This window comes from Malus sylvestris, chromosome 3 (assembly GCF_916048215.2).
Source record: "Malus sylvestris chromosome 3, drMalSylv7.2, whole genome shotgun sequence".
Taxonomy (NCBI): domain Eukaryota; kingdom Viridiplantae; phylum Streptophyta; class Magnoliopsida; order Rosales; family Rosaceae; genus Malus; species Malus sylvestris.
The window spans coordinates 9,523,043-9,541,276 of NC_062262.1; the positions used below are offsets into that span (position 1 = coordinate 9,523,043).

Sequence of the window (18,234 nt, forward strand, 5' to 3'; positions counted from 1 at the left end):
ACATCGAATAGCCTGAAAGTGACTGGTCAATAAAATGAGGCTATCGGACACAAGTCCAAGGCAAAAATGAGCCACAAAGTCGGTAAGCCTTGAGAAGAAGTTGATGGATACCTAAAATTCCAACCAGTAGTTGTACAGCAGCTATCACAAGTTAAACGAAAAATATGTCGATATCTCGGCAACAAAATGCTTCATCAAAACGTCGTTAACTACACCAACCGATACAAGTTAAAATACAAATACTAAACTACCTACGACGCCTTAGTTACAGCACACACCCCAAACTCAGAATATAATCGGATGAAACGAAATACATTTTAATTCCGATCACTCGTAACTCTGTTTTCAACTTGGCATAGGCAATACAAACACAAGTAAAAGGAAACAGATAAAAAAGGTGTAATTCATTAATATCCGTTTTGTCATGTTAGTTAACGCGGTATAAAACTCCCAAAAGGGTCAGATTTCATCCGTTTAGTTGTGAGAGCAACAATCATATATCAGTACAGCAGGGAGTTGAATACTCATCATCTGGGGGGATGATCAGCTGGTCGAAAATCAACCACATACAGCAACCCACAATACAACATTCGCGTCAAGCATTTATTGCCCCACCTGCATACGCATAGAAAGTAGAAACCATAAAGAACATGCAAGTAATTCACACCAACTTATGATGTAGCACTTCTAGAAACTGAAACAAAGGCTGTGGCAGGCCACAGAGCCTTGTTCAATGCACAATAGATGCTCAAGCGTAAAAGGAAACCACTGATAGATAAAAACGAAGTGAGCAGGCAATGACCCTTTAAATTACACGGGCACTCTACTGGATTTATAAATTAGCTTTTAACTGAAAAATAAATGGATGGACAAAAATTGCCAAACCGACCACATAACAGCCAGCAAAAATTATTTACATGCCACAGTTTTAGTTTTTACTGTAACCAAGTAACCAACTAGTAAAACAAAAACTGTGTAAATACCCAAATGAAAAACTAACCAAGTATTTGATTCTTACCTGCAGGATTACAGACCCCAAAAGTACGGGAGTTTGACCCTACATCAGGCTGCCGAGAGCAAGACCAGTTATGAGTCAGTCCCATCCTTGAGTACAAGGTCACAACACCACACAGCCCTCAACTCCTCCACTTGAACATTCCCAAAGCCATGAAAAGCTATTATATTGCATGATTACATCCCAAATGTTCTGTTATATAGATCGCCGGAACTGGGCATCCGAAACTTTGATTCTTCATAACCAGAGTAAAACTTGTTGAATCCTAGTCTCTCATTTCTCAGGAGCTCTGACATACCTACATTGCTTCCACCCTGAACCTCATTCCACCCATCCCAGTGGCCATTTGACATGCCCCGGTTTCTGGACTGTTGAAGGGACATTTGCGAAAAAGGAGAAAGATTGCTAGCCTGGGACTGCTCCAAACGCCTTGAGGAGAAACCATAAGAATCATTGACGTGAGAAAAACCATCCCCAAAATCAGGAAATCTAAGATTTTGTTGTGGGGCCAGTGATCTTTGCATCAATAGTTGAAGCCTTGCATCATTTTCATACCCACTTAACTGCGAAGGGAAGTTTGATCTCATTTCTAGGCCTTGGTTGTTAAGCCCACCTTGCAGTCTCCCCTTTCCAACTGCCAATATAGCAGGATCCATAAACTCAATATCTGCGGAGCTCCCAATATTTCCAGTTGCCCGAGGTTGATATGTGTTCCTCAACAAAGATGAATTATCATACAGATGATTCCCTGAGCAGTAGAAAATGAAATCAACAATTAAACATGTACAAGGAAATAAATTAGAAAATTAAAACCCAAAAGGTATTTGTTAACCAACCAGACAGAGTGTCAAAGTCCTGATCCACTCTCTCATGAGAAGTAAAGCCCGGAGGTGGTGCCCTGCTTGGCACAGAGAATCCAGGAGGAGCAGAAATTTGAGCCCTTGAAACCGCTGAAAGATACAAACAAGGGTCAGAAACCAAACTAGGCAGAAAATGGCACCCAGGCGGCAGCACAAAAGAACAAAGTAAAATGGAATCACAATAAAATCAATCAACATAGACAACTAAGGTGAAACCCAAGTTCAAGCATTAACAAAACACAAGAACGAATTTGCTTGGGGAAAAAAAAATAAAAAAAACCTAAAGCTGTAATTAACAGTTAATCATCACCACCGATTTATCAGATAATCCAAAGGTCTGGAAACAAAATTTGAAAATATTTACTTAAAAGGAATTTCAATCACAACAGTCAAAGATCTACTTTCTCACAACGTCAGAGCAGACAGCAGAGAAAGATATGGCAACTATTGAAGATGGAAACAAAGAACACCCAATAAGTATAAAAACCACTCTCAGACATTAGCAAAAAGGACTCGGACACATTGTTAGAAGGGGTGTAAAAATATATCAACCAGTAACATGGGCGAGCAGATGATGAAAGGGATCAATAACAAAGTCTTGACTTCATACAAAATGCAAGCCCACTAAACATCGAGAAAGAACATGGTACCAAAAGTGCATATGAAGAAGACCCAACAAAACATTATACAACAACAACAAAGCCTTTTCCCACTAAGTGGGGTCGGCTACAACAAAACATTATACAAGGCACAAAAAGAAAGACATGACAAACCAAATGGAAAGCAGAAAATAACGTGAAACTCAATAAATATGAAATAGAAGAGTCCTCCGTAAAGCCAGACAATACTCACCAGAAAGCTTGTTAGAAGAAAAAGCTAAATGATTGCTGGCATGATTTTCAGATTCTTCAAAAGTACTAGATGGGAAACCATTGCCAATTCCTAGATTATCCAAAAATAAATCTCTATTATCAGAAAAGCCTTGGTGGAATGACTGGTTATTAGAAAACTGCCCGCCAACATTCAGAGATGACTGTACATCAAATGCTTGATTTTTAGCATCCTCCTGTCTTGCAAAAGAGAATCTGGACTGATTGTTATTTTGTACTTTCCAAGGACTAGACATTTTGAGAGCTCCAGACTGTCTATCAGTTTCACCCAAGAATTTGGAGAAATGCTGTGGTGATGTTAGTGAGTCATCCCATGTTAGTGAGTCCATCGATAATATATTTGAGATTATGCTACTCTCTCCCTTGTCAACAGCAGTACTGAAATCAGGATTTGCTGCATCATCCAGGAATCTTCCAGTGTGCTTCCCTGGGATGTCATTTAGAAGAGGATAGGAATGCTCCAATGGCCTCTCTGAACCAGAAGATCTGGTTACCATGTTTTCAGGGTATCCATTAGATGTTATTGAAACACTGGACGAAGATAGAAGTGAACTGTCCCTAACTTTGTTATCTACAAATAGACGATCAGCATTGGAATAAACTGCACCATAAGCCTCATTATGCAACAAAGGAGACCTGGAGTGGTTAGGAGCATGTACTGTATTAGGCAAACTAGGCAAATATGTTGACCGACTCACTTCTGGATCCTTGAGTCTTTGATTGTCAAAAGATAGTACATCCTCTTCCACTTCTGAAGATGTACTTGGCACTAAATGGGCTTGCGAATCTAGGGTCCAGTTGGATTGTTCCCTTGTAACACACACCCCATTAACAGGTGTGACAGCTTTCTCACCAGTTGTTGGAGGCTCTCTAGATTGCTCAGCACAATATTGTTGGTTCCGAGGCGATTTAATAAAGGAGTTATCTGAAAGGGAACTATTAGGTCTGACTACACTGGAATGTTCAACCTTGGCATTTCTATCAATGCTCATTAGAGGGATATCAGAGCACAAGTTTTGGACCACTTCTTCAGCAGAAAAAATGTTTTCTTTTTCATGACGAGAACTGTAAGATAGATGATTATAGTTGGTGGGATTGCTAATGTTTGCCTGCATGCTACTGCCTCTATCATTGTCCTTGGATACTGATGGGGCAGATAACTGGCTGTCTACATTCACAGAAGCAGAGCCTTCATTGGGTGCAGCAGGTTTGTCAGACAGATCATTTTCACAATCCACACCACTACGCTGTTTCACAATCTTCAATGATTCTGGTTTAGATTTAGCATGCACAGCCTGACTTTCTTCATTTAATGCTGACCTCTTTCCAGCATCATTATGCACTGTAGATGACTGAACAGAAGCAACAGCTGCTGAAGAAAATGGCAGCATGCAACTGACAGTATCAGGTTTCTGTTTTGGATGTCCATTTGAACTTATTATATGTGTAGCTGGTGGTTGGCAGTTTGAACCACGTGTTCCCCTGCAATGTGCATTCAGCACGTTTAGAATTTAATACAATCATACAAACAATGTAAAGGCCAAAAACAAATAACCAGATACCATGAGGCTGCAGCTGGAAGAGCAATAGATCTACCAGAGCTTCCATTTGGAGGAGAACCTCTAATAAGACTTTCAGTATTCTGCGAGGTTAGGGGGTAAAAATCAGAACGAGGAAATATGACTCAAACTTGCACCTTTTAACCAGTTATTATTGAACCCTAAATATCCAAAAAGCCTAAACTTTGAAAACTTGTAGAATTCACTACCCCATCAACCTAAAACATATTATGAAAAATAAACAAGAATACAATAAGAAAATAAGCCAATAGTAATGATGCCAACCAGCTTATTCTTACAATTCATGAGTTTCCTACTTAAATATGACACTTACACTTGAACCATTTCTAATAATTGGTCCTGCAGCAGAAGCAGAACTGGTGTTGCAATAATCATCTAGTGGTGGTGGCAAAACACTCCCTGAACGCCGTTGCATACTGTTTTCTGTACCAGTAATTTGTTGTACCCTACTCCTTCAAAACAGTTAAGTAATTATTAAGTCATTCAAGGAAAACACTATGCAAATTTAAAAAAAAAAAAAAACACGAACCAAGAGAAAACGATAGAAATTAAACTAGAAAGAAAAGTTGGGCATTATTAGAGCATTTTAAGGTATAATATATTTCTCAAACAGTCAGTTCCACATTTCTCTTCAATGACTATAATGTAACATTTATGAATGAACTTTGAATTTCAATGCATTTAAAAGAAGGGACCGTATCAAAATTTATGGGATGAATTTATATGAGAAAGCTCATCAATACTACAGACAACATGATAAGCATTAAGCTGAACAAAGGAGTTTATGTACAAAGGAGATCTCAGGTTACAATTCCAGATTTATTGAAAGTGCTGTGGATTTAGGAGGACATACAAATTGTGCCTCACCAACTTTTTTAAATGCTTCATGGTGAAACGAAAGATTTTTTAAGGCTCATCTCATTGGTAACATACCTCTATCATAAGCTTCAGAATATTTAGCCATAATAAATACCTCTTTCAAAACCTCCTTAAGATTCTTAAAATCAACAAAACAAGCACAGTGCACTGGTTATTTTAGAGAGAGAGATTAGGGCAGTACACAGGTCATTAACAAAAAAATGACCAGGGTAGAGAACTAAATACCTAGTGTATGCAGAAATTATTTCATCTTTAGTGAAACTATCCTCCTGAGACCCAACCTCGTGCAGATACAAACAATCAGGATTGGTGCAAGGCTGGAAACAACAAAAAGTCAATCTCAATTCAGATTCAACAGAGCTACAAGACAAAAGAAATTCATAAGCCAGATAGACCAAGAAATGATTCATACCACATTCCTCAGCCATGCATGACAATATTTTGTGGTCCCAAAGCAAGCCCTGAAAAAACATGTAAGGACTATAATACTGGCTACAAAATTATTGAAAGAACAAATTTAAATAACTGTAAGCATGTGTGTACCTCAAAGATCTACCATCCAAGAGGAACCCATGTACATTTTGAATACAACGGATCGCTTCCTCCTCTTTCAAGTATGTAATATATCTGCACACAAAGAAACATTGAAAAAAGACATTAAGCACACAATGGCAATCAGAAGGTTGCAAATGCTCAATGCTAAATTGGAGATAGATCAAAAATCAAACATTATATCAGTTAAAAGAAAAAAACACTTGCTGAATGTATGTTGGATTTGGGGGGTGTGGGATGGTTGGTTGGATAACACTGACTGTAAACAAGCATGTTAACATAGGGGTAATTCATTCTAGTCAAAAAATATTTTCGACATTAGAACCAATCAGATTTTATCTCCCATTTAGTTTTAAAGGTTAGATGTAAAACTACAGACCAAATACTAAAAAATTGTTTTCTATGAAAGGGCAAAAGGTAAGTTTGGTTTAAACGCCAAAATATTGTTTAACTTGTTACCTGAAACTAAAACGTAAAGCACTATAGATTAGGCTAAAAACTGAGAAGACGATAATTGCACTTCCAAATGTCAATAAGCTTTTGTGACCTAAACTAAACTTTCTAAGTAACAAGTAAGTAATTAACAAATAAACTTCTGAGCTAATTAGAAGAATAGTGGGATGAGCTGTATAAACAAACTATAAGATGTGGCAATGTACGAAAAATAACAAAACATATGCAACAATAGTACTTTAGTGCCAGACATGATTAAAACAGGTTTACTTACACACTACATGTATTGTTTGGAAATTGCTGAATGACGCCAGCTGCTGTTCGAGACATAGACACTTTTTGAACCTTCCCATACTGACCAAAATATTCTCTGCGCTGCAGAAGCTGCATAACATATGCATAAAAAATAGTGAGTCTCTACAAGCCAAAGCAGAGAATTGAGCTAGCACACTAATATGTCCAAGTCCAAAGAGAGAGGGAGAATTACATCTTCATCTGCCAGATTAAGAGGCAACCCAACTATGTAAACGAGGTTCCGTTGAATTACTCGCACGCTAGTCAGCTGCTTCCGCCCTTCAGTAGATTTGACCTTTGCCTTCTGAGACTTCATCTTTTTCTCAGTGTTGATTTCTGCCACCAGCCTGTGGGTAAAGATTTATTGAGAAAGGTATAAGCAATAGAAAATCAGATGCTGCTTATCAAATTAAAGTTGGAAGCAATTATCTATCTGATGAAATAAAACAAGGTTTATGGATTAACAACCTCACACACTTTCCAGCCGTTCCGACAATCTTTTCCTTGTCATAAGGAGTGCGGCATGCAGGGCACCGCCCCTCTGTCTCATCCTTCTCAGCCATGTCCATTATGTGGTGCCAACACCAAACACATATCTGTGATCAAGTTAAAAGTTTCTAAATTAGCCGATCGTGACAATACAATCTGTGCAAAACTTTCAGCTCTCAAATTACACAAACAAACAAAGACAAAGATTCACAATTAACAAATTCAAGCACGCATTTAGAATTAAGATTCTATAGAAGCAAAGCGCAGGGGAGGAAGGGATCATCCAAAATATCAATGGCATGCATTTGGAAAGGTTCAGGGCTTCAGAATAAATAAATAATAAAAATAAAAACACACCCTGACCCAGATACAGTCATACAAGTAAGGTGAAATGAACTCTCAAAAAACCAAATCTGTTCAACTTTGAAAGGAAATGAGGAGGGGTGGCAAAAAGCAAAGTTTGATACTTTAACACTGTCCTCAATCCAACTACTCAAGAAAGTTACATGAGAGAATTATACTTTCGTTCTTTCATCCCCTTCCATCAAACAAGTAATTTCATCCCTTTATCTTCCGTAATGTTCTCTCCTGTCTATCCATCTCAACAAACAAATTGTGAATATTAACTTTAGCAAAAGAAAAAGGTTCTAAGTAATTCTCCATCAGCCGGAAAGAGTTTCAAATATCACTGAATCAACATGAAGGGTTCAGTGCATATACAGGAGCAATCACATTACTAGAACTTCCTCAACTAAAGCCACGAAACAACAAAGACCACTTCTCAAGTTTGGAAAGGAGGGACCAACACAGATCCCAGAGAAAGTTTCTACAGAAGCATAAGACAATTTGTGAACCAAATCCGAATAGAAAAAACAGTACAATACTAAAGTTGTCAAAACAGAATTTACACACCGAAGAACCTGGACCCAATCTAGTGGGGTCAAATGGTTTTCAGTAGTATTAATGGTTGACTGTAAAGAGACTCGATAGTGCTTTGCCTCACCACGTTCAGGAGTTATCTTATAAAATTCCATCATCTTGCCACTATACTTCAGAACTGATAACTGACATAGAGCTGTTTATATTATGTTTGGAAAGAAGTCACAACTAGTTAACTGTAAATAGTTCCCAAATAACTTGAACAGTGCATCAGATATGTTACATAACCAAATATATTAGAATTTCAAAAGCTTATCTACAAATAGTCCATCAGAAGTGAAAAGTCAAATGACAATGAGTAATGATGCCGTTCAAAATTCAGTAAAGGCACTATCTAGAGAAAAGGAGAACAAGTATCCACCAAACCTCCCTCCAACCCCTAGAGAGATTGAGACAGAGAGAGAGGGTAAGTATCCCATACCTCATAACCACATTTGCATGGCTTCAATTGCTGATCTGTCAAATCCATCTCCTCCGCGCAAAGAGGGCAAGTCTTTTCTCCCTGGTCACTCATGATTACCTTAAAAACATTTCAAAAAAGTGTTAGTAGGCAAATGAAATGCACAAAACTCAATGCAACTATATAGCAACGGCGTACCTTAGTGGGTATGTGCTCACAAATAAGAAGTAAAATACACATCAGAAATTGCAAACAAATTCAATTGAATAAATGCAAGAAAAGATTAAACAGAATATATGTTAAATTTGACAACGAGGAAGCTAACAGAGAAGGACTCGACACCATACACAATGCAAAATGAAGCAAACATTGAATGTAGCAGCTCAAAGTCACCTATATTTCATTTAACAGCAAGATTATTTGCATCATGGTAAACGATTCACTCAATCGTTCATTTAACTGCATTCACATTACGGAAACAGCCATATACGAGTAGCCATTACTTCAAACAAAATCAGAAAACAGGAAAAACCCAGAAAAATCCCAATCACAGTAAACCAGACCAGCAAAATTGAGCTCGCAACAGTCTGCCATATCCCCAAACTGAAACCCTACAACCAGATTAGTCCATCCAGCGCCATTTTAACATTAACAAACTCAAAATTCAAATCGATCCTGAAACTCAAATCAGATCAAAATCTACGGCAAAGCAAATCAAAATCGAGCACCAATTACAACAACAAAAAACATAATTCGAAAAAAAATTAATAAAAAAGGGATAATAATCATCAAAATTAAACTAAAATACACAATTTAAAACCTAATCGGAATCGTTGACATGCAACAGAAGGAACCAAAGGCAAGGATGCAAATGGAGGTCAATCAGATGGCCTCAGCCACCGATGAAATAACCAAACAAACTCATTTCAAACCTAATCCATTTTACATAAAATGATTAAAACAATTAGGGATCTGGGAGATTGGACGGAATGATGATCGGAGGGAGGTTAGGGTTAGAGAAGAGAGAGAAAGAGCGAGCAGAGAGAGGAGACTTACAGTTGGGAATCGAGAAGAAGAGGACGAATCTGTGAGGATGAGATTGTGGTGTGAGGATCGCAACGCAGCGAGAGAGAGAGAATACGAGGGGGTGCTTTTTAAGAGAGAGTGAGGAAGAAGGGCTTGTTTGGATGATGGGTTATTTCCGCATAATGCCCTTAGATTTCGATTTAACTACCAACATTGACCTTTCCTTTGTGGCTAGCCAACGAAGAGACCAAATTTTAAAATTATATTTTGTATGTGATTGTTGATGGTTAGGTTATTATTTAAGTGTTGATTAACGTGCTTATTTCTTATTATTGATATATTATTTAATTTGTATTTTCTATTTGTATTAATTAACGTACTTATTTCTTTTATTCATCTTTTTATTTTGTTTTTTCGATTTTTACTTTTTATTTTTTTTATAAGTGATGTGGTGTTTGCCATTTTGCGATGTTGTATTTGGTTTTTATCCACCCAATAAGATTCCTTTTTTTTCTTTTAAAAAAACGTCGATGGCTTATCTACATTTTTTAGAAATGTATAGTGTAATGGTCCTACTAGAGATATATATAGCCCTTGACCTAACCCCAAGGCCTTAGCCTTATAAAGAGAGAATCCAATATGCGAAAAATTTAAAAATAAGGGTCTTTTGCTTTACTCTTCTTGTCAACCTTTTTTTTCTTTTTTTTTCCTATTTTGCCCTAATTTTTGATCCACATTAATGACAAAAAAGAGGGTAAAATAGTAATTTTATACCTTTTGATAAAATGACAATCATATCCATATTTTTCCTATTTTACCTCTTTTTTTTTAAGAAAATGACAATTATACTTATTTTTTCAATTTTACCATTACTTTTGATACACAATATTTACATAAAGATGACAAAATAAGAAAAAAAAAAGAGGAAAATTTTGACAAGAAGGCTTTTCTTAATAATAGTATAAAAAAATACGCTTATTAAAAGAAATTATTCACACACATAAAATATATGCTCTGTTAGTTTTAAACTAATATAAAACGAATGGTCGAAAATGCCAGCAAATGAGTCGGTCAGCAAAAGTTGTCAATGAATTAGGGATGGATGAGCAGTCACACCAAAGCTTCCTTTACAAAAAAACATGGCATTAATTGCCATACCAACACATGTTCTGACTTTTTTGTTGTTCTCCCAGGATCCTAAATTTGTGGATTCCTTCTCCAAACTATGAAACACAAATGGTTGTGTTGCTTTAATGTATCTTTGAATCTCCATTCATTTCATCTTCATCCTAGGATAACTCTAGTTTTTTTGTTTTTTAATATTTCTGCATTTTCTTGTTTAAAAAATAATAATATGTATATATATATATATGTATATATATATATATATAAAATATTTCTGCATTGTGGATGCCAGAACATGGATCAACAAAAGTAAAACCAACCCTATACCACGTTACACGAGCTAAAGAACGAGAATATAGCATGATTCACACATTTTTCCATATATAAAAACTGTTTCTAAATGGGTTAAAAGTGTATTTTTTTTTATAATTAAAAGCGTTTTTCTACTAAATTTGGTAAAAAAATTTAAAAGTTCTTATGGGTCACAAAAACACTTTTTAAAGAAGCATTTGTAAAGGAACGCTTAAATTTTTTAGTAAAATTTTTAACTTGTCTATGACGCAAAAACTTCTTGCATAAGCGTTTATGAAGAAACAATCTCAAACAAAACCTAAAACTGGCACGTGCGTAGAGCTACCCAATAAATTATGCAAGTGTTTGCCATGCCATTAAGCTGCACTGTTGGTGATGATGCATTTCATCAACAAAACCTGAGGGAAACTAAAATAGAGGGAATTATTTGGGAGGGAGCATGAGTGAAGAAGCATGGAGCAAGAATGGTGGAAGGGATGCAAAAAAAATGTGTCGAAAATGAAAACAAAGCTTGAACACATTGCTTTGAACTTACATAAGTAAAGCGGTAACTTAAAGAGGAACTGGATCCTCTCCAAGGCAAACCTTCGAGATCTTGCTGAGCGACAAACACGGGCCGTTGAATTTCGATCCAACGGCTACAATTATTATAACTTTAAGATGGGTCCCCTGTTTGTAGCCCTTGGATCGAAATCCAACGGCGAGTGTTTGTCGCTCAGCAGGATCCCAAGGGTTTGCCTCGAAGAGGATCAAGTTCCATTAAAAAGCTACAAGTTGAAAGTTACATTGTCAAAAAAAATTGAATTTGAATTTGAGATTCAAAGTTCTGCTGCTGTGAAAAGCCATGGAGCCGGACTCATGATCATCGTGATCCAACCTCCGTGCAATGCCCGAATCCACCTGCTCTAACTCTGTCGAAATGTATGTTTCAAAATTCAGAGTCCTTATACGTACATTGTGCAAAATCGTCGGTTTGGTCAAACTTTTCCCTTCATATATAACCGAATGACCCAGCTAACAGGCTTATCAATAAGTTAGCCTAACAACAGACATATTTGACGAAAATCTCAAGTAGCAGGTCGCACTCAAGTATGCAAGTTCATGTAATGTCAGTTCCATTTGATAAATACAACTGATAATCTTTCTTACCAATCCTGTAGTAAAAACATAAATGCAGGAAAATGGGCATACAACGACACACGATCGACTAAGCGGTCAAAGATGACGAAGCAAACTATGCCTTTGGTGAACAATAAAGCATTCCAGTAAAGTGTGAAACCAGCAGATGCTTTGAGAAATTGTAAGGTATATAAAGCAATAGAAATCATCCTTGGAACGGTAAACATCTTGAATATTATGGTATTGGCCGCCTTAATCTAAGCACAAAACCATAGTACAGAGAAGAGTAGAATGAGGGAAGTTACGGAGGGAAAAGTTACACAAAGAAAAGGTGAGGTGTGAAAGAGAAAGAGTAGGATGATAAAACCAAGAAAACAAGCTGCGTTTGTCTACTGTAACATTTAAACAATAACTACAGTAATTACCAGGTGCAAGCTGTGTTTGCTTATTCAGAGGGAACAACTATAGGCTAGTTACTACCTCACGCTGATGGCCTCTACTCATGTTTATCACTCGAGTCGGAGAATCATTCTAAGAATTAGTTACGGTTAGTAGATATAAGCTTGACTCGTCTTCATCACTAATCCAATTTCAGTAATGTGAAATATATAACAAACCAACAAGAATCATCCCAAGATTGTCTTACAGATAACAGGAGAATAAAGAAGACTAAATTTTTTGAATATAACAGTCACTTCACCAGAAACTGGCAGCTGACCAGACCACCCAAGTACAACAGCCGTATCTAATTAGCAGAAGATAACACCTTCATGGTTGTCAAAGATTTCAACCATTCAAAGTTCATTCTCACAGATGCAAAATGATTTCATAATTTTTTTCTTATCAATGGCAACAAAGCTGGATCTACTTCATCCTTAGCGAGTAAATCAATTATCAATTTTGCAGTAGAAGCATCCGCAGAGAAGCCCATCTCCACCATTTGTTGAATAAGTCCCATCGCCTTTGACGTCTCATTGTTATTGAAAAACCTTCGGATAATGGTGTTATAGGTGCAACCATCTGGAGAACAACCTTTCTCTTTCATTTCTTGAAGCAACATTTCCGCTTCGCTTGTTAACCCACTACTACAAAAATCCACTGATCATTATATTATAAGTCCTGACATTGGGCAGAAGTCCTTTTGATGATAAACCACTAAAGATATCCCTTGCATATTCAACTTTCCCACCAATGCACAAGCCTTCAATGAGAATATTGTAACTCACCATGGTTGGATCCAACTTATTATCTACCATCTCTTGAAACAGTTTCAATGCCATCGGGAGTTCATGGTTTTTACAAAGGCCATCCATTAAAGTATTATAAATATGAACATTTGGAAGTTGCCCACAAGCTTGCATTTGAGGAAATAAGTTATGTGCATCTTGTATTCTCCCCATCTTGCAAAAGCCATCCATAAGAGTGTTATAAGTAACTATATCTGGAACAATTTCCATATCACACATCTCCTTAAAACGCATTTGGGCCTCATCTACCCTTTTTTGCTTGCAATAGCCATTTATCAGTATGCTATAACTATAAACATCAATCATGCAGCCTTTGCTAACAATTAGACCAAGGACTTTTTCTGCCTCATCCATTTCTCCTCGCAAGCAATAACCATCCATAAGCGAATTGTACATAACTATATCGGGTTCAATATCTCTTTGAATCATCATTTCAATATAGCATTTCGCTTCCCCAACCATCCCCTCCTTGCAAAGTGTACAAGACATTAAAAGTGAATACATCTAGATAGATACATTTGCTCACCATTTCATTAAACAATCTCTCAGCTTCTTTCCTCTCCCCTAATTTGCATACTCCATGAATCAAGGTGTTATAAGTAAGGACATTTGGACTAATACCCTCGCTCACCAATTTTGAAAAGAGTTTCAATGCATCAACAACTAGAGTATCCTTGCAAAGACTGTCAATGATCGTGTTGTAGACAACTATGTTAGGCTTGCAGCCTGCTTCTTCCATCTTCTTAAGCAATTGGATAACTCCAGTGTTGTTACCTTTCTTGCATATGCCCTTTACTAGTACGCCGAAAGTAACAATATCGGGCTTACAATTGCTCTCCAACATTTTATTCAGAATCCCGACAGCATCAGCCTCTTTATTATGTAGAAAGAATCTGTTGATCAGAGTGCTGAAAGTTGTGACATCAGGTTCAAAACCGAATTTAAAGTATTTTCCCAAGACGGATAAACAAAATCCCATTTGGTTGAGACGACAAAAGCAATTGATGACAATGTTTAGAGTGTAAACATCAGGACGAATTCCAAACACATCCATTAGGTTATTTAACGAGATGACCGCCGAATGATGTTTAAACTTGGCAACTTGAGTCAATATTTGGTTGAAACGGACAACGAAAGGCAGAGGACGCATTTGAAGCATTTCGTCAAACACATGGAATGCATCCTCAGAATTATTGACTTTCACATGCTGATGCAATTGGGTGTTTGTAGGTATGGAGAGTTGGGAAGGTCGAGAGTGAAAAGGAGCAAAGTAATTGTTGCCGGAAACAAAAAGAGCAGGTGGCATACCTCTGACTTTGAGTCCGCTGGAAAAGCCTGTAGATGCAGAAGCAGAAAAAAAAGCAGTTGCCGCCCGCAGCATCCTCATCAGCTCTGTGTGTGTGAGTGAGTCTTGAGGCTCAATGTCTCAACCTCTGACGGATTTCGTTATTGTGACCGTTTAATCATATGCTTATTCGGACAGAAATATATCTCTCCGAATAGTCCACCAAATTCGAGAATCCGAACGGTTAAAATTTGATACAATGATTAAAATTATTATAATTTTAAAGTATGCTCTTATTTGTGACCGTTAAATTAAATTTCAATTGCCCAAATTCTCATAATTTAATGAATTAGAAAGATGATCCTTTCCATTCGTAAGTAAAACTACATCGCACGCACGGTGTGTGATAGTATTATTAAGGGCTGGAAAAAATTTCTAAAGAAAATTGTCTCTATTAGTTAAGGGTCCTGCTGAACATTTCGGGTCGGAATGTGTCAATATTGCAACATGCTAGAATGTTAAATCTACTCAAATATGGAATGTGCCAACACAAAAACATGAACTTCATACTTTGGCCTACCAAAAACTCTGGATGCTTACCTCAGATTGTTTGTAAGAATTTCTTCTTTTTTTTTAACTTTCAAGCCATGGTTTATTGATAGCCTATCTTATTTCGTATTTTCAATACGCAATTTTTAATGTTTTTGTAACTCTTAAGCATCAGATGCATACCAAAAAGGATAAGATGGCTATGTTTCACAATCTAAAGACAAATCAAATCTTAGAAAGTTTGAACGAAATCTGCAAATTAACTTGTACTGTTTATCACATGTGAAGATTGGTATACAATTGTTCACTAATGCCGCGAGTTGGGATAGTAAGTCAAGCTATTCCTCACCATGGAATCATATGAATTACTTGGCCAAGCCAATCTCTTGTATCCATTAACACGTATATAAGTGGAGACTAAGATTTTATATTGTTGAAATGCTGAATTACGTTATTTAATTATATGCAATAACATTAGTGAAGACTAGGATTCTATAAATGACGATATGAATACATTTAGTGAACTAATCAAGTTCGAAAAAATTAGGAGTTGTTAACTGCACTTTGAAATAGTCATCTTGTGCACTTCATTAGTGAATTGTTAAAGTCATTATCTACTGATAGAAGTATATATTCCACAATCTATTACATTAAGATAAGGAGTACTTTGAGAATGATTAGATTGATTCCAATTTTTAGAAGTCATGATCATGGCTTATAGTATTGTGAGTAGACATTAGAGACCATGTGTGAAAATTATAAACCGGATTCTCCATTAACATAATCTTCCATGAAAATACTAACAATTTTAAACAATATGCTCATATAAAATTCGAAGAGCGGTGCCTCTTCGATTTTTAAGAAAGTAATCATGTTGGGAGTCTGGCTCTCAAAATTCGGAGGGCGGTGCCTCTTCAATTTTTGAAAAAGTAATAATGATATTCCTTTACCTTTCTTGGTCATAGCAATGTAGTGGGAGCTGCAAACTTCACATGTTTTAACTTTGTCAGAGCGCTTTGAAAAAGTGGTTTATGGTATCTGGAAAGCTGATGTTGCGTATGAAGATTGCAGACAAACTTTATCCAAGGAAATCTGGCTCTCGAAGTTCGGAGAGCGGTGCCTCTTCGATTTTCGAACAAGCAATCCTGTCAGGGATCTGGTTCTCGAGATTTAGAGAACGGTGCCTCTTCGATTTTCGAGAAAGCAATCCTATTGGGAGTCTGACTCCTGAGATTCGGAGAGCAGTGTCTCTTCGATTTTTGAGAAAGTAATCTTGTTGGGAGTCTGGCTCTCGAGATTAGAGTGGTTCCTCTTCAATTTTTGAGCAAACGATCTTGTTGGGAGCGTTTTCTCGAATGTGAGTAAAGGTTGGGCATTTTTACCAGTCTGCCTTGCCACGGAGCACGGAGGTTGACACACATTCGAACTTTTTAGTTATCAAGCAGTGGTGTTGTTCCTTTACTCTTGTGGGTAATAGTAGGGTAGATGGACCTTCAAAATTTATGTGTCTAAACTTTGTCAGAGATCTTTGGCAAAGTTATCTGTGGTACCCGAGGAGCTGATGTTACATGTGGAAAGTGGTGTCTCTTCGAAATTCGGAGAGTGGTGCCTCTTCGGAATCCGGAAAGTGGTGCCACTTTGATTTTTGAATCAACGGCCCTGTTGCCCTTTCTTTTATAAGGGCACCAATTGTGTGTAAGGAGTACATTCAGAGAGTTATTGCTTGTAGGAATTTTCCCCTTATTTCAGAGATTTATTGCACCTCATTTCTCCTTCATCATTTTTGAGAATGTCTGGCCCATCCGACCGTCGTTTTGACTTGAACTTTGGTGAAGAGGCAGCCATGCCTTCTCAAAACAACATATGGCGCCCATCCTTCTTATCCCCTACTGGTCATCTTACCGTTGGGGACTCTGTGATGAAGAATGATATGACCGCTGCGATGGTGGCCAGGAACCTTCTTACTCCCAAAGATAACATACTACTTTCCAAACGGTCTGATGAGTTGGCTGTTAAGGATTCTCTGGCTCTCAGTGTTCAGTGTGCAGGTTCTGTGTCTAATATGGCCCAACACCTATTTGCTCAAACAGGAGATCAGACGGCTCAAGCATGAGAATAAATAGTTGCACATGTTCGCACATGACTATGCTACAAACATGAAGAGGAAGCTCGACCAGCTGCAGGAATCTGATGGTCAGATTTTACTTAATCATCAGAGGTTTGTGGGTTTGTTCCAAAGGCATTTATTGCCTTCGTCTTCTAGGGTTGTACTGTGTAATGAAGCTCCAAATGATCAACCTTCGGTGCCTCCTCATTCTGGGGTTCTGCCTAGTACTGAGGCTCCGAATAATCACCCTCTGGTGCCTCTTCGATCTAGGGCTCTGCCGATTGCTAAGACTTCTCCTGAGTAACTTTTGTGAAGGCTCCCTCTTGTTTGTTTATTGTGATTCATGTATATGTACATATTTGTAACTAATCGGAGATATCAATAAACAAGCTTTGCTTCATTTCAACGTATTGTGTTAAATACACCAAGGCCTTCTTCACTAAGTTCTTTGAATTTTTCCTTTCGTTGAAGCTTTGTGAATGAAGCATGTAGGTTGAGGTAGTGTTCCCTTAATTTCCCGAGTGGGGAAAACTTCTCGTTTGGAGACTTGAAAAATCCAAGTCACTGAGTGGTCGTGAGACTTCTGAGTATCAAGGTGCAGTAGCATATGGTAGGAGTCCTCCAAGTCTCCGGTTAAGGGAGTTGACGAATGAGGCATTTCCTTTCTAAGTGGTAGCCCAAAACTCTTTCTTCTTATATATTTGTTATGAAAGTTGTTAGGCCCAAAGAAGAGGAGGCCTAAGCAATTTTTTTTTTCAATTTTTTTTTTTGAATTTTCGGATTTTTTAGTTTCCGAATTTTTGAATTTTTGAATTTTCAAATTTCCGAAATATATATATATATATATATATATATATATATATATTTTAAAGCTTTGTAGGTGAAGCTTTGGTGTTGAAGCTTTGTAGGTGAAGCTTTGTAGGTGAATCTGTGAGGTTGAAGCTTTGTTGGGCACCATGAATTGATTTTGCTTCACACTATCTTGATCAAGATAGTGTGAAGCTTTTGTAGGTAAAGCTTTTGTGTTGAAGTTTTGTAGGTGAAACTTTTGTGGGTCAAGCTTTGTGGGTCAAGCTTTTGTAGGTCAAGCTTTTGTGGGTCAAGCTTTTGTAG

At 37.3% G+C, this 18,234-nt stretch overlaps 1 protein-coding gene and 1 pseudogene across 2 annotated transcripts; both read right to left on the bottom strand.

The window, feature by feature from the left end:
- Positions 1–151: 151 nt before the first annotated feature.
- On the bottom strand, positions 152–9,571 carry LOC126615742 (uncharacterized). Of its 2 annotated transcripts, none has more exons than XM_050283630.1 (14): positions 9,408–9,571; positions 8,373–8,471; positions 6,992–7,119; positions 6,717–6,870; positions 6,504–6,613; positions 5,768–5,851; positions 5,637–5,685; positions 5,450–5,541; positions 4,659–4,791; positions 4,328–4,407; positions 2,728–4,247; positions 1,852–1,965; positions 1,019–1,763; positions 152–615 (listed from the first exon to the last, which is right to left on the bottom strand). In XM_050283630.1, the coding sequence occupies exons 2-13, from the start codon at positions 8,463–8,465 to the stop codon at positions 1,192–1,194; spliced, it is 3,129 nt and encodes a 1,042-aa protein (XP_050139587.1). In that variant the 5' UTR covers positions 8,466–8,471; positions 9,408–9,571; the 3' UTR covers positions 152–615; positions 1,019–1,191. The 2 variants fall into 2 exon arrangements, with proteins under 2 accessions (XP_050139587.1, XP_050139586.1); XM_050283629.1 differs by having other exon boundaries at positions 4,659–4,797.
- Positions 9,572–12,759: 3,188 nt separating this feature from the next.
- LOC126616947 (putative pentatricopeptide repeat-containing protein At1g12700, mitochondrial) lies at positions 12,760–14,567 on the bottom strand (annotated as a pseudogene).
- Positions 14,568–18,234: the final 3,667 nt, after the last annotated feature.

What these genes read in the sequence shown, in the direction of transcription:
- LOC126615742 (XM_050283629.1), bottom strand. Translation starts at nt 8,465, where the DNA reads ATGAGTGACCAGGGAGAAAAGACTTGCCCTCTTTGCGCGGAGGAGATG. An exon ending in ACGGCTGGAAAGTGTGTGAG is followed by an intron (nt 6,871 to 6,991) that starts GTTGTTAATCCA and finishes CTTTACCCACAG; the next exon opens with GCTGGTGGCAGAAATCAACA. An exon ending in ATGCATGGCTGAGGAATGTG is followed by an intron (nt 5,542 to 5,636) that starts GTATGAATCATT and finishes TGTTGTTTCCAG; the next exon opens with CCTTGCACCAATCCTGATTG.